The sequence below is a fragment of the Macaca thibetana genome, chromosome 20 (genome assembly GCF_024542745.1).
Source record: "Macaca thibetana thibetana isolate TM-01 chromosome 20, ASM2454274v1, whole genome shotgun sequence".
Taxonomy (NCBI): Eukaryota; Metazoa; Chordata; class Mammalia; order Primates; family Cercopithecidae; genus Macaca; species Macaca thibetana.
The window spans coordinates 74,170,991-74,196,953 of record NC_065597.1 but is presented as its reverse complement, the minus strand read 5'-3'; the positions used below and the strand labels follow the sequence as shown (position 1 = coordinate 74,196,953).

The 25,963-nt window shown below is 54.9% G+C and overlaps 2 protein-coding genes across 3 annotated transcripts in view; one reads left to right on the top strand and one right to left on the bottom strand.

The window, feature by feature from the left end:
* Positions 1-25,963, bottom strand: part of IFT140 (intraflagellar transport 140) — a 107,375-nt gene that overhangs the window by 2,264 nt on the left and 79,148 nt on the right. The window contains exons 20-30 of one of the 2 annotated variants that reach the window (XM_050774167.1): positions 19,642-19,819; positions 18,596-18,786; positions 17,973-18,068; positions 17,526-17,658; positions 17,294-17,437; positions 16,586-16,714; positions 16,277-16,459; positions 12,151-12,357; positions 11,680-11,892; positions 11,430-11,596; positions 9,782-9,923 (exon numbers count right to left, since the gene is read on the bottom strand). In XM_050774167.1, the coding sequence (XP_050630124.1) occupies positions 9,782-9,923; positions 11,430-11,596; positions 11,680-11,892; positions 12,151-12,357; positions 16,277-16,459; positions 16,586-16,714; positions 17,294-17,437; positions 17,526-17,658; positions 17,973-18,068; positions 18,596-18,786; positions 19,642-19,819 (1,783 nt within the window). Of the gene's footprint in view, positions 1-9,781; positions 9,924-11,429; positions 11,597-11,679; positions 11,926-12,150; positions 12,358-16,276; positions 16,460-16,585; positions 16,715-17,293; positions 17,438-17,525; positions 17,659-17,972; positions 18,069-18,595; positions 18,787-19,641; positions 19,820-25,963 lie in introns of those variants that run through there. The other variant, XM_050774168.1, reaches the window with a different exon arrangement.
* Positions 13,917-25,963, top strand: part of JPT2 (Jupiter microtubule associated homolog 2) — a 179,718-nt gene continuing 167,671 nt past the window's right edge. Inside the window, exon 1 of the mRNA XM_050774563.1 lies at positions 13,917-13,921. The gene's annotated coding sequence lies outside the window, so the exon portion shown is untranslated. The remainder of the gene's footprint in view (positions 13,922-25,963) is intronic.

Genomic DNA, 25,963 nt, shown 5'->3' with positions numbered 1-25,963 from the left:
GTGCACACCAGCCACTCAGGAGGATCCTTTGAACCTGGGAGGCTGAGGCTGCAGGGAGCCGTGACTGTGCCACTGCACTCCAGCCTGGGTGACACAGCAAGACCCCGTCTCAGAACCAAACCAAACAACAACAACAGAGAAACCTTGTTAGGATTAGACTGAGTTGTTTTTCCAGCAGCAAAAGGGGCCAGTGGATGGAAGTGGAAGGGCGCACAGGGGCGTGAGCAGCCGGATCAGGGAGTCTGTGTTTCACGGGGCTGACCCTTCAGCCCTGAGGAAAAGCCACTGCCGGGGAACTTTCCTGTGAATTCTGGAGACTGCAGTCCAGTGAGGCCCACATGGTCACCAGCACGTTTCTCAAGCTTGTTTCTCGATACTCAGTTTGTGAGCCCCGGGAACTATCTGCTAGGGCAACACAACTGGTGGGTGCGGAGGCCCTGCAGGCATTGGCAAAGCTGCAGGGTCTGACACATGCAGGAGTGTGGAATTCTGTATGTTGGCTACAATAGAATTATGGTTGAAAAAGAGGCCGGGCACAGTGGCTCACGCCTGTAATCCCAACACTTTGGGAGGCCGAGGCGGATGGATCACAAGGTCAGGAGATCGAGACCGTCTTGGCTAACACAGTGAAACACCGTCTCTACCAAAAAAAAAAAAAAAAAAAAAACAAAAAACAAAAATTAGCTGGGTGTGGTGGCACTCACCTGTAGTCCCAGCTACTTGGGAGGCTGAGGGAGGAGAATTGCTTGAGCCCGGGAGGCAGAGCTTGCAGTGAGCTGAGATCGCACCACTATACTCCAGCCTGGGCAACAAAAACCAGACTCTGTCTCAAAAAAAAAGAAAAAGAATAAGAAGAGAGGCTTCTGACAACAGGAGCACGTCTCCTATGAGAGCAGCCCCCCCTCTAACAACGACAGACACGTGGAAAGGCACTGGGGGCAGCTGGGAGCAGGCTGATGCTGGGAGCGGGTGGCACTGGGCGGGCTTCCTGCTTCTCATAACTTTGTTTCGTTTGTTTTTTTTTTTTGAGACAGAGTCTCACTGTCTCCCAGGCTGGAGTGTGGTGGCGTGATCACAGCTCACTGTAAGCTCCGCCTCCCGGGTTCCCGCCATTCTCCTGCCTCAGCCTCTCGAGTAGCTGGGACTACAAGTGCCTGCCACCACGCCCGGCTAATTTTTTGTATTTTTAGTAGAGACGGGGTTTCACCGTGTTAACCAGGATGGTCTCCATCTCCTGACCTCATGATCTGCCTGCCTCGGCCTCCCAAAGTGCTGGGATTACAGGCGTGAGCCACCGCACCCAGCCGCTTCTCACAACTTTCTGCCTCAGAGTAGAAGTCAGGGCCAGTGTGGGGATCAGAGAGCCACATAGAAGCCTACCCTTTTCCAGGCTTAAAGAACCAGAATCAAGATTTTTGTTGACCACAGCAGCTGGAATGTGAAGGTGGAAATGTGGGGATACAGCAGGTCATAGAGGGGAGCCCAAATCCTGGGCATACCCTGCCCTCATCACTAGTTGCTCCCACACTACATGTGAGGCAGGGGAGGCGCAGACTTTAAGATGGCCAACTCAAGCTTACCAGCAAGGATTTCAGCTGCTATCCACCACAGGGGAAAGAGTTTCTACTCAGAGCTGAGCAAAGGTGATTGCCTAATAAAACGAACCAAAAAAAGCAAAATTCTTTGGAGGAATGTAACAGAATCCAGAGTCTCTACAATGGATTATCCAAAATGTCCATGATACAAAAAAATGACTAGACATAAGAAACAGGAAAATTAGATGCATACTCAAAAGGCAAGTAATGGAGATCAATCCTACATGACCCAGATATTGGAACTGGTAGCTAAGATGTTAGAGCAGCAGTTACAACTCTGTTCAAGGATATAAAGGAAAATATATTTTAAACAAATTAACACATAGGCAATTTTAGCCAATAAATAAAAAAAAGAACTAAGTGTAAATTCTAGGGCTGAAAAATACAAGCACTAAAAAAATTGCTGGAGAGGTTAACAGCAGATTGAAGATAGCTAAAGAAAGTCTGTAAATACAAATTAGTCCAAAGGACAGAAAACAGAAAATAATGAGCAGTAATCGCAAATGTGTGTCTACTAGATATGGAAGACCTAACATTTAACTGGAGTCCCAGAAGGAAAAAAGAGCAAATTTCCCAAATTTGGTGAAACACAAATATAAATCCAAAAAGCCCGGGATAAATAAAATGAAAACACCTAGCAACATCATTATCACACTGCTGAAATACAAATTCAAAAAGAAAATCATGACAGCAGCCAGTGTGGTGGGAGATGGAGAGATATGTGACACGTAAGGGCCCCAGAGACAGCCCACAGCTGACTCTTCCAGAAACAATGGAGGCCCAGACATAGGGAAAACATTCAAGTGCTGAAAGGAAAAAAATCTGTCAAATCAGGATTTTTTTGAGTCAGGACCTTGCTCTGTTGCCCAGGCTGGAGTGCAGTGGTTCTTTCGCAGCTCACTGCAGACTCAACCTTCTGGGCTCAGCAATCCTCCCACCTCGGCCTCCCAAGCAGCTAAGACTGCAGGTGTGTGCCACTGTGCCTTGGTGTTTTTTTCAGAGATGGGGGTCTCACTTGTTGCCCAGGCTGGACTTGAACTCCTGGCCTCAAGAAATCCTCCCACCTTGGCCTCCCAAAGTGCTGAGATTGCAGGCGTGAGCCACCGCGCCCGGCCTCAGAATTCTTTATCTGATGAGAACAACCTTAAAGAATACAGGCAAAATAAATACATTTCAGGTTGATGAAAAGTAAGACAACTCATCAGGAGACCTGAACTTGAAGAAATGCTAACGGGAGCTCAGGCTGAAGAGGAATGATACCGCAGGCAAAGCTGAATCACTGGGAAGAAGTAAGAACACCAGAAATGGTGCTTTGGGAGGCCGAGGCGGGCGGATCACCTGAGGTCTGGAGTTCGAGACCAGCCTGACCAACATGGAGAAACCCCGTCTCCCCTAAAAATACAAAATTAGCCAGGCATGGTGGTGCATGATTGTAATCCCAGCTACTCAGGAGCCTGAGGCAGGAGAATCATTTGAACCCAGGAGGTGGAGGTTGTGGTGAGTCGAGATTGTGCCACTGCACTGCAGCCTGGGCAACAAAGAGTGAAACCACCTCAAAAAAAAAAAAAAAAAGAAAGAAAATGAACACCAGAAATGGTAAATATGTAAGTAAATGTAAAAGACTGTTTCTTTCCTTTTAATTTCTTTCTTTTTTTTTTTCTTTGAGATGGAGTCTCGCTCTGTCACCCAGACTGGAGTGCAGTGGCGTGATCCCGGCTCACTGCAAGCTCTGCCTCCTGAGTTCATGCCATTCTCCTGCCTCAGCCTCCCCAGCAGCTGGGACTACAGGCGCCCACCACCATGCCCGGCTAATTTTTTTGTATTTTTTTGGCAGAGATGGGGTTTCACCATGTTAGACAGGATGGTCTTGATCTCTTGACCTCGTGATCCACCCGCCTCGGCCTCCCAAAGTGCTGGGATTACAGGCGTGAGCCACTGCGCCCAGCCTCCTTTTAATTTCGTTAAAACATACGACTGTTGAAAGCAAAAATTATAACACTATATTGTGTTTATAATACATTTCAATGTTATACATTTGACACATATAGGTAGGGACGTGGGTGGGTAAATGGACCTACCTGCTAACTCTAATGTGATAAGTATGTTTATGGTAATCCCTAGGGCAAACGCTAGAAATATAATGCAAAGAGAGGAGTAGAGATAAAAAGCTGATAGCTTTTTAATGAAATTGAAAAAAGTATTCAACTGACTTAAAAGAAGGCAGGAAAGAAGGTTCAAAGGAACAATAATAAAACTGGTAGGACAAACCAAACAAAAATGGTAGCCTAAAATCAAGCCATATTAATTATATTAACTGTAAATGGACAAAACATTCCAATTAAAAGGCAGAGATTATCAGAAATCTAGAAAAACTCAACTCTGTGCTGTCTATCAGCAAAATACTTTAAATACAATGATACAGATGGGCAGAAGGTGAAAAGGAAAAAAAAAAACCTGCACAACACGGCGTAAGATGCAGGACTAGCTATACCAGTGTTAGATCTGCTATACCTCAAAACAGCATTACCCGAGATAAACGGGACATTTCACAAATATAAATTCAGTTTCCCGGCTTACTGCCTCAAGAGAGTTTTCAGGCCACAGTGCAGAAGAGGGTAACAGAGCCAGCAGTCTCCCTATGCTGAGGAGAAGAAAGTTCATAGTTTGAGGATGCCCAGGTGGCCAGAACTGGTGGGATACAGTACTGGACAGGAGACAGCAGAGAGAGAGAGAGCACTTCGGAGTCCTGCAGAGGGTTCTATCCGAGTCTTATCTGAGTGCTGAATAGTGCACACATGTGACGAAAGCAACTGAGGCCAGGCAAAGACTGTAGGAAATAATCAGGTGGAACAATCCCCAGAGAGCAGTCACACATGGCCGGGGAGTGAGTGATCACGCATGGCCGGGGAGTGAGTGATCACACATGGCTGGAGAGAGAGAGATCACACATGGCTGGAGAGAGAGATCACACATGGCCGGGGAGAGAGTGATCACACATGGCCGGAGAGAGAGATCACACATGGCCGGAGAGAGAGATCACACATGGCCGGGGAGAGAGTGATCACACATGGCCGGGGAGTGAGTGATCACACATAGCCAGAGAGAGAGTGGTCACACATAGCCGGAGAGAGAGTGGTCACACATGGCCGGGGAGAGAGATCACACATGGCCAGGGAGTGAGTGATCACACATAGCCGGAGAGAGAGTGGTCACACATGGCTGGAGAGAGAGTGATCACACATGGCCGGGGAGTGAGTGATCACACATGGCCGGGGAGTGAGTGATCACACATGGCCGGAGAGAGAGTGGTCACACATGGCTGGAGAGAGAGTGATCACACATGGCTGGAGAGAGAGTGATCACACATGGCTGGGGAGTGAGTGATCACACATGGCCAGAGAGAGAGTGGTCACATATGGCCAGAGAGAGAGAGATCACACATGGCTGGGGAGAGAGTGATCACATATGGCCGGGGAGAGAGAGATCACACATGATTGGAGAGAGTGATCACATATGGCTGGGGAGAGAGAGATCACACATGACTGGAGAGAGAGATTACACATGGCCGGGGAGTGAGTGATCACACATGGCCAGAGAGAGAGTGGTCACATATGGCTGGAGAGAGAGTGATCACACATGGCTGGGGAGTGAGTGATCACACATGGCTGGGGAGTGAGTGATCACACATAGCCAGAGAGAGAGTGGTCACACATAGCCGGAGAGAGAGTGGTCACACATGGCCGGGGAGAGAGATCACACATGGCCAGGGAGTGAGTGATCACACATGGCCGGAGAGAGAGTGGTCACACATGGCTGGAGAGAGAGTGATCACACATGGCCGGGGAGTGAGTGATCACACATAGCCGGAGAGAGAGTGGTCACACATGGCTGGAGAGAGAGTGATCACACATGGCTGAGAGAGAGACATATGGCTGTGATCACACATGGCTGGGGAGTGAGTGATCACACATGGCCAGAGAGAGAGTGGTCACATATGGCCAGAGAGAGAGAGATCACACATCGCTGGGGAGAGAGTGATCACATATGGCCGGGGAGAGAGAGATCACACATGATTGGAGAGAGTGATCACATATGGCTGGGGAGAGAGAGATCACACATGACTGGAGAGAGAGATCACACATGGCTGGAGAGAGAGATCACACCTGGCCGGGGAGAGAGAGATCACATATGGCCGGAGAGAGAGATCACACATGGCCGGGGAGTGAGTGATCACACATGGCCGGAGAGAGAGTGGTCACACATGGCTGGAGAGAGAGATCACACATGGCCGGGGAGTGAGTGATCACACATGGTCAGAGAGAGAGTGGTCACACATGGCCGGAGAGAGAGTGATCACACATGGCCGGAGAGAGAGAGGTCACAACGTGGCCGGGGAGTGACTGATCACACATGGCCAGAGAGAGAGTGATCACATATGGCCGGAGAGAGAGAGATCACACATGGCCGGGGAGAGAGTGATCACATATGGCCGGGGAGAGAGATCACACATGACTGGAGAGAGTGATCACATATGGCTGGGGAGAGAGAGATCACACATGACCGGAGAGAGAGAGATCACACATGGCCGGAGAGAGAGATCACACATGGCCGGGAGTGAGTGATCACATATGGCCGGGGAGAGAGAGATCACACATGGCTGGAGAGAGTGATCACATATGGCCGGGGAGAGAGAGATCACACATGACTGGAGAGAGTGATCACATATGGCTGAGGAGAGAGAGATCACACATGACTGGAGAGAGTGATCACATATGGCCGGAGAGAGAGAGATCACACATGGCCGGGGAGAGAGTGATCACACATGGCCGGGGAGTGAGTGATCACACATGGCCAGAGAGAGAGAGATCACATATGGCCGGGGAGAGAGAGATCACACATGACTGGAGAGAGAGATCACACATGGCCGGGGAGTGAGTGATCACACATGGCCAGAGAGAGAGAGATCACACCTGGCCGGGGAGAGAGAGATCACACATGACTGGAGAGAGAGATCACACATGGCCGGGGAGTGAGTGATCACACATGGCCGGAGAGAGAGATCACACATGGCCGGAGAGAGAGAGATCACACATGACTGGAGAGTGAGTGGTCACACATGGCCGGGGAGAGAGTAGTCACATGTGGCCAGAAAGAGTGGTCACACATGGCTGGAGAGAGAGTGATCACACATGGCCGGAGAGAGAGAGATCACACATGGCCGGAGAGAGAGAGATCACACATGGCCGGAGAGAGAGATCACACATGGCCGGACAGTGAATGGTCACACATGGCTGGAGAGAGAGTGAACACACATGGCCAGAGAGAGAGTGATCACACATGGCCGGAGAGAGAGAGATCACACATGGCCGGAGAGAGAGAGATCACATATGGCCGGAGAGAGTGATCACACATGGCCGGAGAGAGAGAGATCACATATGGCCGGAGAGAGTGATCACACATGGCTGGAGAGAGAGGGAACACACATGGCTGGAGAGAGAGTGATCACACATGGCTGGAGAGAGAGTGAACACACATGGCCAGAGAAAGAGAGAGTGATCACACATGGCCGGAGAGAGAGTGAACACACATGGCCGGAGAGAGAGATCACACGTGGCCGGAGAGAGAGTGATCACACATGGCCGGAGAGAGAGATCACACGTGGCCGGAGAGAGAGTGATCACACATGGCCGGGGAGTGAGTGGTCACACGTGGCTGGAGAGAAAGAGGTCACACATGGCCGGGGAGTGAGTGATCACACATGGCCGGACAGTGAGTGGTCACACGTGGCTGGAGAGAGAGAGGTCACACATGGCCGGAGAGAGAGTGAACACATATGGCCAGAGAAAGAGAGAGTGATCACACATGGCCGGGGAGTGAGTGATCACACATGGCCGGACAGTGAGTGGTCACACGTGGCTGGAGAGAGAGTGGTCACACATGGCCGGGAATTGTTTGCACTCCCACCGGCCAGAGTGGAAAGACCTCCCAATACAGGAGTCAGTGAGAAGAGCAGAGCCCTCACAAGGGTACTGCCTGGATAGTGGAACAAAATTAGCACTAGACTCAAGGCTGTTCTAGACCCCACTAACAAAGCTAAAAAGCAAGCTGCAAAATGATCACATTATTCCCAAGTAACTTAACCTTGTCCCAGAACAAAACTCAAAAATATTTAAAAGAACACACACACTGAGAGAGAGACTCCATCACCCAACAACCTAAAACACTCACAATGTCTGGAATCCAATAATAAACTATCAAACATCCAAAGAAGCAGAAAATAATGAACCATAATAATAAGAATCAATCAACAGAAACAGATCCAGAATTGACAGACTGAGTTAGGAGACAAGGACGTTAAAACCCCTATTATAAATATGCTTCATATGCTCAAGAAGGTAGAGCTAAGTGTAAGCATAATACAGACATGAAAGATATGGGGAAAGAAGTGAAAAGTAGAGGTAAGAAGCTGATAGCTAAAATGAAATTGTAAAAAATATTCAACTAAAAAGAAGGCAGGAAAGAAGGTTCAAAGGAACAATAATAACTGGTAGAAAAAGTTGACAGGTAGAAAACTGACATGAAAAAGATGGATGGGATTAGCCTCAGAGGGAGACACTGCAGAAGGAAAGCTGGTAAACTTGAAGCAATAGGAATGGCAAATCCCTAAAATGAAAAACAGAAAAATTCCTGGGGGGAGAAAAGAAGAGCATCAATTGAGCGAGGGGATGAGGGGATGGTACTGTATTACAAGTTACTGGAATTTCAGAAGCAGAGGGAAAAAGGAACAGAAGGGAACTGCGGCCAGGCGCGGTGGCTCATGCCTGCAATCCCAGCACTTTGGGAGGTGAGGCGGGTGGATCACTTGAGGTCAGGAGGTCAAGACCAGCCTGGCCAACATGGTGAAACCCCATCTCTATAGGCATGCTGGCGCACACCTGTAGTCGCAGCTACTCGGGAGGCTGAGGCAGGAGAATCGCTTGAACCCAGGAGGTGGAGGTTGCAGTGAGCCGAGATCACAGCACTGCACTCCAGCCTGGGCAACACAGCAAGACTCCGCTGCATAAATAAATAAATAAATAAATAAAAATAAGGAAACTTCCTCACAGACTGGGAGAAAATATTTGTAAATCATACCTGATTGAGGAAATGTATGTAGAATATATAAAGAATATAATAATAAGAAAACCCAGTAAAATGATGAGAAAAGACTTGAGTGCTTCACAGATGTGTAAATGGATAATGCGCACATGAGAAGGTGCTCCACATCACTATTCATCCAGAAAATGTAAATTTAAACCACAGCGAGGTACTACTCACGCTCTAGGAAGGCTAAAATTAGAAAGAATGATCAAATGCTGGTGGAGATGAGGAACAGCATCGAACACGGCAGCTAAATAAGTTATTAGCCTGCCACTTTAAAGTGACGATGTGTTGTCTCTAAAATTAAAAAATAATAAAGCGACTAAAAAATGGAACACCGTTTTCTTTTTTTGTAAAAATGCCTGAAAAAGAAATTGTGGTTATTCAGACTTGGGTACATGCAGACATTTCTTCACAAAGTAAGTCTGTAGCTTACACATGGCACCACTAGTAACAGCCAGCAACAGGTGAGACTGTTACTTTTTGTTACTGACAATTTTGTTTCTCTGTTGAGACAGGGTCTCGCTCTGTCACCCAGGTCCCCCAGGCTGGAGTGCAGCAGCACCATCAGATCTCACTGCAGCCTCAACCTCCTGGGCTCAAGTGATCCTCCCACCTCAGCCTCCCAAGCAGCTGGGACCCTAGGTATGTGCCACCACGCCTGGCTAATTTTTTTTTTTTTTTTTTTGAGACGGAGTCTCGCTCTGTCGCCCAGGCTGGAGTGCAGTGGCCAGATCTCAGCTCACTGCAAGCTCCGCCTCCCGGGTTCACACCATTCTCCTGCCTCAGCCTCCCGAGTAGCTGGAACTACAGGCGCCTATCACCTCGCCCGGCTAGTTTTTTGTATTTTTTAGTAGAGACGGGGTTTCACCGTGTTAGCCAGGATGGTCTCGCTCTCCTGACCTCATGATCCGCCCGCCTCGGCCTCCCAAAGTGCTGGGATTATAGGCTTGAGCCACCGCGCCCGGCCAATTTGAGCTCTTAAGCCTTCGTTTCAGGAGCCTTGCGTAGCGGGATGCCGCTAGTGAGCAGCGCCCAGGCCTCACCGTCTGGTACTCCTCCATCCGCACGTAGTGCTCCACCAGGAAGCCGTAGACGTCCCCGATGCGGATGGTGCTGTCCAGGTCTGGTTCCTCTAGGAGCAGCTCACACTGCTTGATGGACTCCTTGGGGTCCTCCGTGTATGTCCTGCCAAGAGCAGAGATGAGGCCTGGACCCTGAAGCCCTGAACACCTACTGCTATCTGAGGTCAGGGGAGACTCTTGGCCTGTAAGAGGAGCTCTCCGGAATGGCAGGAGGAAACTTTCTATGAAGTTAATTCATTAATTCCTTAATTTGTTCATTCATAAATGAACTCACCCATTTAACACTCTCACAGGTCACTTGAATGCTGGGTCCTAGGCTTGGACATGAAGACCAAAGACTTGCGACCCTATTCCTGCTCCATGGAATAGTCCAGAGGGGGCTAGAAACCTCCGGACAAAGTGTGACCCAGAGGGGACGTGGTGCGTGTGGACAGGGTGCGTGGAGAGGCGCACAGCAGCCCTTGCTCGAGGCCGCTGGGAAGAACCCTCCAAGCAGAGAGGCTGGCCCGCACACAGGTTGCGCATGTGGCCTGGCGTGAGGGTCTGTGGCAGGGCAGGGTGTGTGGCCTGGGAGCTGGGGCGACACCAGGGAGGTGAGCCTGCTGGAACACAGTGTGGTCCAGAGCAGGTGACTGGAGCCGTGCGGAGCTCAGGCTCTAATGTCAGGAGGGTCCAGGGCCCATCTGGCCACCCACCGACTCGGCCATTCCAGACAGGTGCCTGGCCTGCCCTCTGACCCCTGGCACGTAGAAGGCTGCCCGCCCCGGCCCTCACACGTCGTCTCCCCTCCACCCACGTCCTGTGCTATCCCTGACGACCAGCTGCTATCGATTCTCCTCCTCTCCTGCCTCCTGTGGCCTCAGCTCAGCAGACACCTGTGAGACGCTGACACCCCAGAATCAATGTGCGCAAGCGGACCGTGCCCTTTCAAGGGTCCAACATTGTTCAAAGTACTTCTGGAACTCTCGTTTTGGAAAAGCTTCTCAGATAAGGAAGCGCCCTTGCCAGCTGAGACGGAGGTTGGGCCCTGAAGCGCTCGGGCCAATGCCCACCGTGCTGTCCACACAGCAGCTGTCTGAAAAGCCGAGTTACTGCCCATACATAAAGACGGGGAGGTATTCAGATAAACTTAGAATCTCGGCCTCTCCTGAAAACCGAGACGATTTGCTGCCTGGGTCTCCTTTCCACAAGCTTGGAGCTGGTGGCAGTTGACCTGTGGAGTGGCACGAGCCCGCTGGCCACCCTGGTCCCCACCACCCCAGGTCACACAGCGGCCCTCACTCAGGACTCCCCTGCCCGGCCCCTGCACACCCTAAGCAGGTCCATGGCTCCCCAGACACACCCCTCCTGTACCAGATCCGCCGCCTCCTCCCGCTCCCCCACCAGGCTTCTCTCTCAGCATCTCTGGGGTTTCCAGAATGCCTTCCCAAGGCTGTGCCCGGCCCTGAGGGCCCCAGGAGGAGGTGGGGTGCATCCTTCAGCAGCAGCGCTGTCCCGAGCGAGCTCCCATCTGCTGTCCCGCCCCTCTGCTGGCTGCGGTTTCCTGTGGTCAGCCCTGACCCTGTAGTCACATCTGCCCCGGCCTGGCCCTGCTGGCCCCGGGGCGCACCTGCGGGCCTGAATGAACCTCTTCACCAGTGCCATCCTGCTCTGTAGCTGTGCCAGCCTGGTTTCCTGGTCCAGGGGGCTCTTGGCCTTGGCCTTGGCCAGGCACTTGTAGGCCTCGGTCAGTGCCCCGTGGGCTTTGTCATAGTTCTGGTATTCATCGATCTCCACCTGTACGGATGAGACCCGTCAAAACCTGCTGGGCTCCGCAGCCCTTCCTGGGGCCCCGCTGGCATCCGAGGGAGGGCCTGCACCTGGGCACAAGCGTCGTAAAAGCCGGCCAGGAGGTCCAGGGCCCGCCCCTTGGTGTAGAAGCTGATGATGTTCCTCATGATCTCCGGCTCCTTCCGCCAGTCGAGGGACTGCAGGTAGTTGGCAGCCATGATGTAGATTTCCTTCTGCCTGGACACGCTCGCGAAGAACGTGATTTTCTCTGTGTCTCCGGATTTGAGCAGCGCCCTCATGGCCTAGAGAGACGGCCAGGCTTAGGCGAGCAGGGGCTGGGCCAGGACAAGCACAAGGGACCCTGAGCAGGGGCTCTCACAGGAAGAGGGGCTCAGGGCTTCCCGGTAGAGAGATCCAGTGGTCATGCTCCTCCCGGCCAGAAAGGCTCAGCCCTGGCTCGGGGGAGTCACAAAGGCAAATGGAGATGCACGCAGGGGGCCCCAGCCTAACTGCCTGGGAAGCAGCCGCGGGCTGGGGCCGGGAGAGGGGCCGGCGCTCACCTTCAGCTTGTTGCCGGCCTGCGTGTACTTCTTGGTGGCCAGGTGGTAGCTGCCTTGGCGCATGCAGCAGTTTGCTATCTGCTCCAGCAGCTCCCGCCGAGACTCCTCAGGCAGGTCCGAGGAGTCCTTGGCCACGGTCATCTTTTCCGCCATCTCCTCGGTGATGCTCATGTTTTGCTCCAGGCATAGCTGCAGGGCTTCGCGATACTGCAGAGGTGCAGACATGCCACGGGGCTGCCGAGGGGGCCACGACCCGAAGTGCGCCCCTCATCTGCCACCGCTTCAGAGGAAGCCAGGCCCCTCGGCTCAGTGGCGGCCTCTGTCTAGCTGGGGTGGGTATGGAGGGGACAAGGATGTCCCCCCCCGCGCCTCACCAACCTAGTCATTGGCGCGACTTTCTCACGCTCTTAACATTCCAGAGTGGAACGAAGGAAACAACAGTCTCAAGTGATATATGCTCAAAAGAATATTATGTTTGGGAGAAAAGAAAACTGGTAATTTTCTTCTATAAGTCTAAATTTTTTAAATTAAATTTTAAAATTAAAATTTTGAGACAGGGTCTCACTCTGTCACCCAGGTTGGAGTGCGGTGGTGCAATCACAGCTCACTACAGCCTCCACCTCCCAGGGTGAGGTGATCTTCCCGCCTCAGGTTTTGTATTTTCAGTAGAGACCGGGTTTTGCCGTGTTGCCCAAGCTGGTCTTGAACTCCTGGACTCAAGCAATCTGCCTGCCTTAGCCTCCCAAAGTGCTGGAATTGCAGGCACGAGCCACTACACCAGCCTGATTTTCTCAACATTTTAAGAATTTTTTTGTACCATTCAGGACATAGGCATGGGCAAAGACTTCATGTCTAAAACACCAAAAGCAACGGCAGCAAAAGCCAAAATTGACAAATGGGATCTCATTAAACTAAAGAGCTTCTGCACAGCAAAAGAAACTACCATCAGAGTGAACAGGCAACCTACAGAATGGGAGAAAATTTTTGCAATCTACTCATCTGACAAAGGGCTAATATCCAGAACCTACAAGGAACTCAAAGAAATTTACAAGAAAAAAACAAACAACCCCATCAAAAAGTGGGCAAAGGATATGAACAGACATTTCTCAAAAGAAGACATTCATACAGCAACAGACACATGAAAAAATGCTCATCATCACTGGCCATCAGAGAAATGCAAATCAAAACCACAATGAGATACCATCTCACACCAGTTAGAATGGCAATCATTAAAAAGTCAGGAAACAACAGGTGCTGGAGAGGATGTGGAGAAATAGGAACACTTTTACACTGTTGGTGGGATTGTAAACTAGTTCAACCATTATGGAAAACAGTATGGCGATTCCTCAAGGATCTAGAACTAGATGTACCATATGACCCAGCCATCCCATTACTGGGTATATACCCAAAGGATTATAAATTATGCTGCTATAAAGACACATGCACACGTATGTTTATTGCAGCACTATTCACAATAGCAAAGACTTGGAATCAACCCAAATGTCCATCAGTGACAGATTGGATTAAGAAAATGTGGCACATATACACCATGGAATACTATGCAGCCATAAAAAAGGATGAGTTTGAGTCCTTTGTAGGGACTTGGATGCAGCTGGAATCCATCATTCTTAGCAAACTATCACAAGAACAGAAAACCAAACACCGCATGTTCTCACTCATAGGTGGGAACTGAACAATGAGATCACTCGGACTCAGGAAGGGGAACATCACACACACCAGGGCCTATCATGGGGAGGGGGGAGGGGGGGGGGGGGGAGGGATTGCATTGGGAGTTATACCTGATGTAAATGACGAGTTGATGGGTGCAGCACAGCAACATGGCACAAGTATACATATGTAACAAACCTGCACGTTATGCACATGTACCCTACAACTTAAAGTATAATAATAATAAATAAATTTAAAAAAAAAAAAAAAAAAAAAAAAAAAAAAAAAAAGAATTTTTTTTTGTTTGTTTTGAGACAGGGTTTTGCTCTTGTTGCCCAGGCTGGAGTGCAATGGCACAATCTCGGCTCACAACCTCCACCTCCTGGGTTCAAGCCATTCTCCTGCCTCAGCCTCCTGAGTAGCTGGGATTACAGGCATGTGCCACCACGCCCAGCTAATTTTGTAATTTTTTTTTACTAGAGATGGGGTTTCTCCATGTTGGTCAGGCTGGTCTCGAACTGCTGATCTCAGGTGATCTGCCCGCCTCGGCCTCCCAAAATGCTGGGATTACAGGAGTGAGCCGCCACGCCCAGCTCTCATTTTAAGAAAAATTTTGGCCAGGCACAGTGGCTCACGCCTGTAATCCCAGCACTTTGGGAGGCCTAAGCGGGTGGATCACAAGGTCAGGAGATCGAGACCATCTTGGCTAACACGGTGAAACCCCGTCTCTACTAAAAATACAAAACATTAGCCAGGCGTGGTGGTGGGCGCCTGTAGTCCCAGCTACTCGGGAGGCTGAGGCAGGAGAATGGTGTGAACCCGGGAGGTGGAACTTGCAGTGAGCCGAGATGGTACCACTGCACTCCAGCCTGGGTGACAGAGCGAGACGCCGTCTCCAAGAAAAAAAAAATTTTTTTATATTCTTGAGAATATGTCTTAGGCCAGGCATGTTGGCTCACGCCTGTAATTCCAGCACTTTAGGAGGCCAAGGTGAGAGAGGATCACTTGGGCCCAAGAGTTTGAGGCCAGCCTGGGCAACATAGTGAGACTCCCATTTCCACAAGAAAAAAAACAGTAATAACCCACAAATATATATGAAGTAATAACACATTTATATTAAGAAAAACAATATGGCCGGGTGGGGTGGCTCACGCCTGTAATCCCAGCACTTCAGGAGGCCGAGACAGGCAGATCATGAGGTCAGGGGATTGAGACTATCCTGGCCAACATGGTGGAACCTCATCTTTACTAAAATACAAAAATTAGCTGGGCATGGTGGCACGTACCTGTAGTCCCTGCTACTTGGGAAGCTGAGGCAGGAGAATCACTTGAACCCAGGAAGCGGAGCTTGCAGTGAGCTGAGATTGCGCCACTGCACTCCAGCCTGGTGACAGAGTGAGACTCCGTCTCAGAAAAAAGATAAAGAATTCTGTCTTGGAGGCGTTTCCATCTCAGTACGCTGGGGGCTGCCACACGCTCTCTGCTGCGTAGACGTCCACAGTGCTGAGGAAGCCCTGGGGACTCAACCGGCCTGGTGACAGACACGAGGGCCAGTGTCCCTGCTGCGTAAACCCTCTGCCGAGCACGCCCTATGCACACGCCACTCGCACGTGCATCAACGTGTCTGTCAGGATGAGCTCTCGAGGGAAGGGGAGGCTGGGACAGGGAGACCTTGTCTTGTGACAGGTTCTGCCTGCCGTGCTCCACGGGGCCTGGGTATATCTGCTTCCCATGATAATCCAGTCGGTTTTCTCACCTTTTCACCCTTCATAGCCCAGTAAAAAATGGCATCTCTGTGAATTTTGATCTGTATTCCTATCATGAATAAAGCGAAGCATTTTATATTTCGGAACCACCCATATTTCCATTTGAATAAACTGTTCCTGGCCAGTCACAGGGCTCACGTCTACAGTCCCAGTGCTTTGGGAGGCTGAGGCAGGAGGATTGCTTGAGCCTAGGAGTTCAAGACCAGTCTGGGCAACATAGCAAGACCCTGACTCTATGCGAAAACTGTTAAAAACTTAGCTGGGGATGGTGGCCCACGCCTGTGTCCCAGCTACGCAGGAGGAGCGAAGGTTGCTTGAGCCCGGGAGGTTGAGGCCGCAGTGAGCCAAGATGGCACCACCACAATCCAGCCTGGGCAAGAGTGAGACACTGTTTCAAAAAAAAAAAAAAAAAAAAAAGGCTAAGATGGTAAATTTTGTGTTATGTGTATTTTTACCACCCCCTCCCACCATAGGTGAGTGCAATTCCCTGTGTATGATCTGATGCCAGCATGAAGGATGGCAAGTCTACACTCATGGACCTACTGGGTGTGCTGTACGTGAAATCCAGGGCACCATAGCCTTCCTCGAGAACTCATAACTGAGCAAGCAGCCATTCCCACAGCCCCTGGGGACAGGGGACCTGAGCTACGGAGCCTGCGTGGAGCCGAGCCCAGGCCCCGCTGGCCCCTTACCTTCCTGGCGGCCAGCAGCAGCTCCACTGCCCTCTCATACTGACGGTGCTCGATGAAGAAGTCGGAGCAGCGGGCCAGGAGCGCAGGGTCTGATGTCTCATCCAGGTCCTCTGCTATGAGCTGCAGGGCCGCAAACTGCTGGGTGGTAAAGGCCAGCTCCAGGGCCTTGGAGAAGTGGCCAGCCTGCGGATGTGGGGGCTCTGAGCAGCTGCCCAAGGCCTGGGGGACCGACACCTCGGAGGCCTCGCACAAGCAAAGGCCCCCTGGCCTGCTGCCCTCCCCAAGCCCCCACCAGTGGCCGGCCCTCACCTTGTGGTACAGCATGACCGCCCTGTCCATTTGCATGCCCTTCTCCTCATAGTATCGGGCCGCCTCGATCATGTCCTCGGGGGAGCTCAGCAGGGCCAAGTTCATGAGCTGGTCGTCCAGGCTGTTCTCCTGCAGGGAGGGAGGCAGGGCCCTGAAGCGGCTCCCACTGGCTTCCCCAGGCCCGCTGAGATTCTGGAATGTGGCCGGGTGTGAACCCACCCCTTTACTTTGATATACTGCTCAGCGATCTCTGCGGTTGTGGGTTTTAAGGAGTTAATGACTTACTAGGTTTGTCTATAAGGATTTTCTGATGCTCTGGGTTCTATTTCACAGAGCACTGCAAGAAATACCCGACAGGAGAGATGCTTCTGGAAGTGAGAGCCCGGGCTGGGACATTTGTGTGGGTGCAGAATGCCCAACAGCTTTCTAGGAAGGGTCTGCTGTCTGCAAGTCCACAGGCCGTGAGCCAGCCTCACAACCGGCTCAGGAGCCCTGGAGCCTGGGAAGCATCTGGGGACAATGCTTTGCAACCAATGTCAGATGGGAGCGGCCAGGGGTAGGCGGGTGGGGTGGCAGGGTGAGGAGTGAGCGGCAGACACCGGCCAGACCACGTGTTGCTGACACGATTCTCTCAGTCCACTTTTCCACTTGAAGCTGTCTTCAGAGGACCTCGAGAGGCGCTGGCTGCCCACTCCAGCCCCGTGGTACCTTGCACAGGCGGATGGCATTCTTGAAGGCCTGCGCCCGGGTGTAGAAGTGCACCGCCTGCCCCACCTCCTCCTGGCTCTCGTACTGGCGTGCGAGGTGGTAGGAGGCCGCCAGGTTTCCTGTCTCGTTGGCGATTTGCGCAGCCTAGAAACACAAAGAACACAAAGATGAGACTCGGTGGCCTTGTGTCTGCCTCACGTCCGCCTGGCTGGCTCCCCGGCAGGGCCCTCACCTTCTGGACATTGCCCTGGAAGCAGTGGATGCGGACCAGGGAGAAGTGGTCCTGGGCCAGCTCGTAGTAGTGCAGCGCGGCGTCCATCTCGCCCTGGCTCTCCAGGTACTGCGCCCACCACCGCCACAGGGTCCTGTGGGCAGCCCCAAGGCTGTGGGTTCTCCATCCGAGTCCCGCTCCAACCCGGAACGGCCCCCACCCTGCCCCTGTGCCACTCTTAGAGTGCATGTCACCGGACCTGCAAACAGGCTGGGCCAAGAGTGAGGAGCCTGGGCTCTGTCCAAAGGGAGGGCCCGGCTCAGGGCCCTGGCATACCTCTGAGGAGCCGGGGGATGCTGCCCACTCATGCAGGAAGCACGGGAAGGGGGGCTGCCTGAGCAAGCCCTGGGATCCCCGCAGACTTCCAGGATGGAGTGCGGTCCCGCCAACCCTGGTAGGAACACTCACTTATCCTTCATCTTATTCACATAGAGCTCCAGGGATGGCAGGTCCTCCGACAGCATCCTGGGCACCTCGAAGCGATGAGTGTCTGACTTCTCGTAGCTGTGAGAGGAGACAGAGGTCCTGGTTCCCTCCCATCCCAGCCCCACGGGAACCAGATGGGCTGAGAGGCAGCGTCGGTGAAATGCATCAGAGCGGCGGCCCTTGGGGTGTGGGCTCCCAGCCTGCAGCTCCGAGGAGCCTGAGCACACATGGCCGGGGCAGTGGGGGCTTCCTGCGCTGTGGGGGCCCGGGGGGCGGGTCGCCCATCCGCATCCCAGGAACAGGTCTAAGAGCAGCTCCTCCTCTGGAGAGGGTGACGTGGGTTTGTCTGTCCTCAGGAGATACCAAGCCCATCTGTGCTCGGCAACCGAAGGACACACGTCCTTCTCCTGCCTTGAAACCCGGGTGGCCCAAAACAGAGGGGGCAACCCCACATCCAGAAGCTTCCTGCCGAGAAGGCGCCACCTCCCTGAGACAGATGCCTCCTCTGAGAACCTCCCTGGCCACCTCACCATAGCACACACAGAGGCCTCAGGAGCCAGGACCATCCAGAGAGACTGGGAAGAGGCCACGAGGGCTGCACTCACTAACTGAGGGCCCGGCTGCAGTCGGCACTGGCCTCCAGGTGCCCGGCATAGTGGTGGTAGGTGCTGCGCAGGTGCACGCGGTCGTGGCGCTCGGCTACCTTGAGGGCCTTCTGCCACTGCCCTGCAGCCTGGTAGAACCTGTTCAGGAGGTCGTAGCGCTTGCACTTCCTGTACAGCTGTTCGGCGTCCTCCTGAGGAATGAGGATGGGCAGGTGTCGTGCAGCCTCCGCAAACCCATGCTTCAAACACACTGTTCCACGCCAGGCCACCGGTCACCGTGCCTTCCCACATTGCCAAACACACTGACACGGGGCTGACACGGGCAGAGCAAATGCCACACCCCCACAGGGCATCCCTGTCCCACGGCTGGAGAGTGAGATGCACCACCAAGGGGTGGCCCCACCTCCCAGAGCCCCCCACAGAAGTCCCGTGCTCAGCCCTGCTGACCTGGGGGTCTCTTGGGTGCTCTGTTCCAGACCCGCACGCCTGACAGGCACACACCCTGGAGAGCCGGCACCTGCCTCACCTCCACCCGCCTCACCTCCACCCGCCTCACCTCCACCCGCCTCACCTCCACCCGCCTCACCTCCACCGCCTCACCTCCACCCGCCTCACCTCCATCGCCTCACCTCCACCCCCGCCTCCCCTCCACCCGCCTCCCCTCCACCGCCTCACCTCCACCCGCCCGCCTCACCTCCACCCGCCTCACCTCCACCGCCTCACCTCCACCCGCCTCCCCTCCACCCGCCTCCCCTCCACCCGCCTCACCTCCACCCGCCTCACCTCCACCGCCTCACCTCCACCCGCCTCACCTCCACCCGCCTCACCTCCACCCGCCTCACCTCCACCCGCCTCACCTCCACCCGCCTCACCTCCACCGCCTCACCTCCACCGCCGCCGTCTGCCCAGCTCTCCTGGGCCATGCCTCTTGGCTCTGCCCTCAACATGGCAGGCTCAGGCCGGTGGGCGTGCCTCCTCCTTCCCCAGGGGGCTGTGGCTGTGGTAGGCGTGGTGCCTTCCCACCCACCCCATGGGGCGCCCCTCACCAGCATGCCCAGCTGTGTGGCCAGCACGGCCACGCGGGCCTCCAGCTCCGGCTCCCGCTCTGCCTCGCGCAGCGCTCGGGCCCCGCGGGCGTGGCCCATGTTCCCCAGGCACACCTTGGCCACATCCAGCCGCTGGGTCTTCACACACATGCGCGCCATGTTCTCCCAGACGGCCTCACTGCGGGCAGATGGCGGTCTGTGAGGCTCCTGCCCAGCACCTCAGGGTCCCCTGGCCCTACGGCCCCTTCTCTTGGGGCAAGCAGTCATCAGGCACAGCCACCAAAGGGGCATGAGGAGGGGCCTTACCCATCAGCTCCGTCCCTGGGCAAGACTGCAGGCCATGCAGAAAGGTGCCTGTCACGAGTCCCACGGCCTCTCCAACCCCAAGAGGCAGGGACCGGGTCCCACTAAGAGACAGAAGGACCCCTTATGCAGGTCACCAAGCTCCTCCTCCTTTTCCTCTGCTCTAAGCGGCTGTCTGATCAGGAAATGTGGCCTTCCTGTGTTGCTTGCACACACAGGACCTGTTCTGAGACAGCCTCCCGCTCTCACCTAGGCCCGGGACTGCAGGACTCCTGGTAAACCAGCCTTGCACAGCAGGGGCCCTCACCTGACAGTCTGGCAGCCACAGGGTGGAGCCTGAGGGATGGGGTGCTGGGCCCAGACCCTGACTCAGCCCTGGAACCTGGAGCCAGGCCTGTCTCCCCAGGAGAGGTGACCCAGCCCATGCAGGGTTCTGCAGAGCCCTGGAGGTCTGCCGAGCAGAGGGCCCCGGGGGCAGGCCTGCAGACGGGCTGATCAGTGGGACACAGGGGACAGCACCTTCCACCCCAGCCCTGTGCCCCACTCTCGGGCAGTGAGTTTTGTGTGTGTGAAGGACCAGGGTGCCGAGCAGGCAGCTGTGTCAGGGCACAGGTGCAGGGATGGTGGAAGTCACCCTGCCTCTTTGGGTTTTTTTGTTGTTTAAGACAGGGTCTCCCTCTGTTGCCCAGGCTGCAGTGCAGTGGTAAAATCACAGCTCACTCCAGCCTCGACCTCCTGGGTTCAAGCAATCCTCCCACCTCAGGCTCCCAAATAGCTGGGACCACAGGTGTGGGCTACCACGCCCGGCTAATTTTTCGTATTTTTTGTAGAGACGGGGTTTCGCCATGTTGCCCAGGCTGGTCTTGAACTTCTGAGCTCAAGTGATCCACCTGCCTTGGCCTCCCACAGTGCTGGGATGACAGGCATGAGCCACCGCGCCCGGCCCCCCGCCTCTTCGTGAGGCTTCCTGCATTCTTCCCCTGCTGGTACTGATCCAGGAAGGACCAGAAATGACTGAGGCCTTGGTTTGTGTCGGCTCCGGGGAAGGCAAAGGCTGATGATGGCCACCCTGGGGGGATACGATGCTGCATGACAACTGTGTGTCCACATGTGAGGGGGGCACTCAGCCAGGCCACCTGGTGGGGCTGGGTGGGAGGTGGGTCCAAGGCCATTCAGGGAGACCCCTCCGCAAGGGCCCTTGGGGCCGGGCTGGCCTGCGGCCTCAGCCCCGACGTGGGCTCAGGGCCTCGGACAAAGGTCCTGTTCCAAGCCACAGCTCAGTGTGGTCACCGAGCAGGGACAGGCAGAGGACGCACTGGTCACTTCCTGAATCTCTCTCCTCTCCCACATGCACCTCCCCTGCAAGCCCCCCAAAGCCAGGTACACACGCACACACATGCACATGGATGCACACACACACACACATGCATGCACACGCACACACAGATGCACACGCACACACAGATGCACGTGCATGTGCACACACACGCAGGAACACACACATGCGCACACACGCACATACTCCCACAAGCACAGGCAGCACACACCGCAAGTGGCCTCGGAGCATCCCCACCCAGGCCCACCCTCGAATTCCAGGCTGCTCCCTGCAGATAAGCCTCAGCCCAGCCCACAGTCTCGGCAGGGCAGCAGCCCTGCAGCCTCCCTGCTGGCACAGCCACAGGCCACTCTTAGGACTGGAGGGACCAGATGCCCACAGAGCCCCGAGCCCACTGTCCTGGTGAGTAAGAGGGGCTGGGGTGCGTGCAGTCGGGCATTTTCCTAATGGCCCTGCCCCCGTGAGGAGGAGGGGCCCAGGAAGACATCCAGGGAGCCCAGTCCCACCATGGTGCCTCTGTCTCCAGGAGGTGTGGGCTACCCACATCTCGGGTTCCCCGGCTCCCACGGAATCACAGGGCAAATGGCTCCGAGATGGCAGCCCCGGGCAGGCTCAGCGCACTCGCGTCTGAGTCTGGGGGCTGGAGGCGGGTTCCTGGGACAGGCCCTGTGGTGGTGCCTGTGGCTGTAACGCTGCATGCCCAGGTGCCCGCTCCTGAAAGCCAGCGGGTACTTGTGCCTGGTTTTACATGTACTTGGGTGAATTTCATGGATGTGTCCCACCACCCAGGGACGCAGGGTGGGGAGGTGCGTGTGTCTTAGCAGCAACCGGCCCAGGCAGCCCCTGCTCGTAGGTTTATGTGGCAACACGTGCCAGCTCAGCCCAGGGCCCCTGCCGCGTGGCACAGTCATGCCTGGAGCCAGGAGATGGTGTGTCCAAACCCACGGGCCAGGTCCTCATGGGGGTGCCAAGCGTCCGGGGGGCCGGGAAGTGAGCCTGCCTCCCTGCCACTGCCATTTAGACCCATGGGTGTAAAACATGCGTGTCCTCTGATGGCCTCGCATGGGGCTCCTCGCAGCGCCTGGGTGCACCCACTCGGTCGGCGCTGTGGTGAAGGTGACGCCGGGCGCATGGGACCTCAGGGAGGTGCCCCAGGCAGCAGCGTCCTGATCTCCGATTCGCGCTCCTCAGTCTTTTGGCTTCAGAACTCCTGCCACCAACAGCAGCACAGGGAGAGGCCTGAGCACCCAGCCCACCTACCCCCAGACTGTGCTGCCCTCGGTCCTCCAGAGCTCCAGGCAAGAAGTCACATCTTCACACTGAAACAGCAGAAAACCAAGGCTTGTCTTCCTCCTCCATCCTGAGGTCCTGGGTAAGTCCACGGGGAAGGACCCATGGGTGTAAAACTGGTTTATAAACGGCTCAGACACAGCTTCCCCATGCTGAGACATGCTTCAAGACTGGGGGTCCAGGGCTCCCCCAAACGCTGCTGGGCCTCGCCCATCAGCTAATGATGCACGTGGAGTGCAGGGGTCACATCCGAATCTGAAAAGAAACATTGTGTTCTCACCGCACAGCTTCAGTCAGTTCTACAGACCGGAGGGAAGGTGTGGCTCCTCCCAGACTCCTAATTTCTCTAACATCTGGCTGGTGGTGGCACTGGGGCCTCAGTGCGTGAGGCGTGATGGCTGCTTCATAAACAGCACGTTGTGAGACATGCAGTCTTTTTTATTCTCCTGTCCCAAAAGATTTCATGACTGGAATCTTTTTTTTTCTTTTCTTTTCTTTTTTTTTTTTTTTTTGAGACGGAGTCTCGCTCTGTCGCCCAGGCTGGAGTGCAGTGGCGCGATCTCGGCTCACTGCAAGCTCCGCCTCCCGGGTTCACGCCATTCTCCTGCCTCAGCCTCCGGAGTAGCTGGGACTACAGGCGCCCACAACCGCGCCCGGCTAATTTTTTGTATTTTTAGTAGAGACGGGGTTTCACCGTGGTCTCGATCTCCTGACCTTGTGATCCGCCCGCCTCGGCCTCCCAAAGTGCTGGGATTACAGGCGTGAGCCACCGCGCCCGGCCTGAATCTTTTTTTTTTCTTTGAGACAGGGTCTCACTCTGTCACCAGGCTGGAGTGCGGTGGCACGATCTCAGCTCACTGCAACCTCTGTCTCCCGAGCAATTCTCCTGCCTCAGCCTCCTGAGTAGTTGGGACAACAGGCACGCACCACCACACCCAGCTAATTTTTGTATTTTTAGTAGAGACGGGTTTCATCATGTTGGCCAGGATGGTCTCGATCTCTTGACCTTGTGATCTGCTCACCTCGGTCTACCAAAGTGCTGGGATTCAGGCATGAGCCACCGCGCCCGGCCCACAACTGGAATCTTTAAAAAATCTTCTGTTTGTGCACACCCTGTCCCCAGGCCCAGGTGTGGGGCTGGAAAGGGCTGGGACCTGCCTCTACCTGCCAGGCGTGGCTCCTTTCCTCTCCCTTGTCCTGAAAACAACTGGTTCCTTCTGTCCCCATCCAATTGCGGTGGAAAATCACAAACAAGCAGAGGAAACTGGCAGCCGACTCGGGGCTCAGCCGGGCTCCCCTGTGCTCTAAGCACCCCGTCTCCCCCATGTGGGGGCCGCCTGTGGGAGCGGGAGAGAACCCGCAGGTCAGCCTTGGCTTTGCTCTGGCTCCCAGGACCCATGTGTGACCGAGGACCCAGCCAACACACCACCAGATGCCTGCACTTCCATGTGCCCTGTCCCAGGCATTAAGTCTGCACCACGTGGGGCTTGGAGAAGCATGTGCTGGACGTGCGGCTGCCAGTGGAAGCTGGACACACCCTCCCACAGTCCCCTGCCTGCCAGGCCGAGGCTGCTGGGAAAACCCATGGGAAGGGCGGTCGCAGACCCGCCAGAAACGTCCAGACCCAGGCTCTCTCTGCAAGCTCCTTCCACAGCCAGCCTCCTGCTCTGGCCCCCAGCAAGGCACCAGCCCCGTGTGATTCCTGCCTCCTCTCTACAACGGCCAGCCAGGGCTCTCGGGACCACCTCGACTCCGGTGTGGGGTTCTGGGGTTTGTGCATCTGACATAAATTCCAAGAAGTAAACACCCTCTTAGTTCCCATCCAAGTCTTGAGAATTTCCTGTTGTCCCGGCCAGTCTGTGGAGTCACCCACATCTGCACTTCATCAGCCCCGCAAGGCGCTGGAACCAGAAGCAGATGGGCAGCAGGGACGCAGCCTTCAAAGGGCCCTGCAGAAGCTCTGCTGAGACCACCCTGTGTCAGGATGAGGGCGGCTGGTGGAACAGCGGCTTGACGATCGCGCCTGCTGAGGCCGCCCCCTCCCTCCGTGTCCTTGTTCTGTGCTAGGGCTCCCGCTCTGTTGGGTTTGGGAGCCGCAGACACACATGCGGGAGGGGGCAGTGGGACTCCACCACGACCAAGACCCCAAGCAACAGGGAGAGCAGGAGGGCATGACGGGCTGGGGGGAAGCCCACGGCCCAGCTGCGAGTCCCCTTAGTGGGAGTCGCCCCCGAGAGCCACAGATCCTCCCAGGAGGGTCGCTCTTAAATGCTACTCCCAGGCCTTCCGCCCCCCTGCGCCCAGCCTCCCACAGTGCCAGGGGTTAGAAGCAGCGTGACGGCCGAGGGCACAGGGACCTGGAGCACCCCAGAAGTGCCAGGAGGGTGGGGGCCGGTGCCGGCCTCTGCGAACCAGGACCTCCGGGGGTGCTGTCGCCGTGTGGGAGTGTGGCCGTGGCCTCCTCCCCACTCAACCTGAGGAAAGGACCAGAGGGGGCCGCCGAGACAATCAAATGTGTCCTCTGGGCTCTGAAACCCAGCACTGGCTTTTCGTTGGAAGTTAGCCATTTGAAGACTCCCGAAAGATAAATGGTTTAGTTAATTAAGGAGGAAATAAATTCTTCCCCCATGGAAACTTTTGGGAAACTTTCCTTTCAAGGCACCGTTCTGCACTGTGTGCTTGGGAACACTGAATGTTTGAGACACGGCCCCCCCCGTCCACCTCCCAGGAGCAGGGTACAGGCAGGAAGGGTTGGGGACATCCCCCCAGGGCCTTCTGAGCCACCCAGGAGAGTGGAGGCTGCCAGCACCAACGTGCCCTGCATGCCCCATCAGGTTCCGGGGGCCAAGAACAGAAACAGAAACAGCAACTTTTCCCTGGGCACAAGCCAAGGAAGAAGGGAAAGCAGAAAGCCGACGGACGCATCTGCAGCGAACCCCCGGGGAAAATCCCACCACAGGCAACGTCCCTGCGGAAGTGAGTGGAGAAACGTGTGTCAGGACCCAGCACGCACCACGGGCTGGAGAGGGCAGAGCTGCCGCCTTTCTGGAACAGACCCGGGGCGTGTGTGGGGAACGCTGCTTCTCCTGTGGATGTACAGAGCCACACGCCAACCTGTGAACCGAGACTGCTCCCAGGAAATGGCAGCTCTCGGAACTGCCCTGAGCCAGGGCCCCACGCACGGGCAGTGCAGGGACAGGAAACGGTCCAAGTTCTGCTGTTACCATGGGCTGGGAACAGGACTCTCTGTCCCAGCACTGTCTTGGGCGTGTGCCCGTGAACGGTTTGCATGGATGCGGGACACCTGCGTTCACGAAGCTTTGGAGCCTGGGTGGGGTGGGAATCCCACGCCGGGTTTGGGGTCTCCGGAGACGGGACAGAGTATGAGACCCT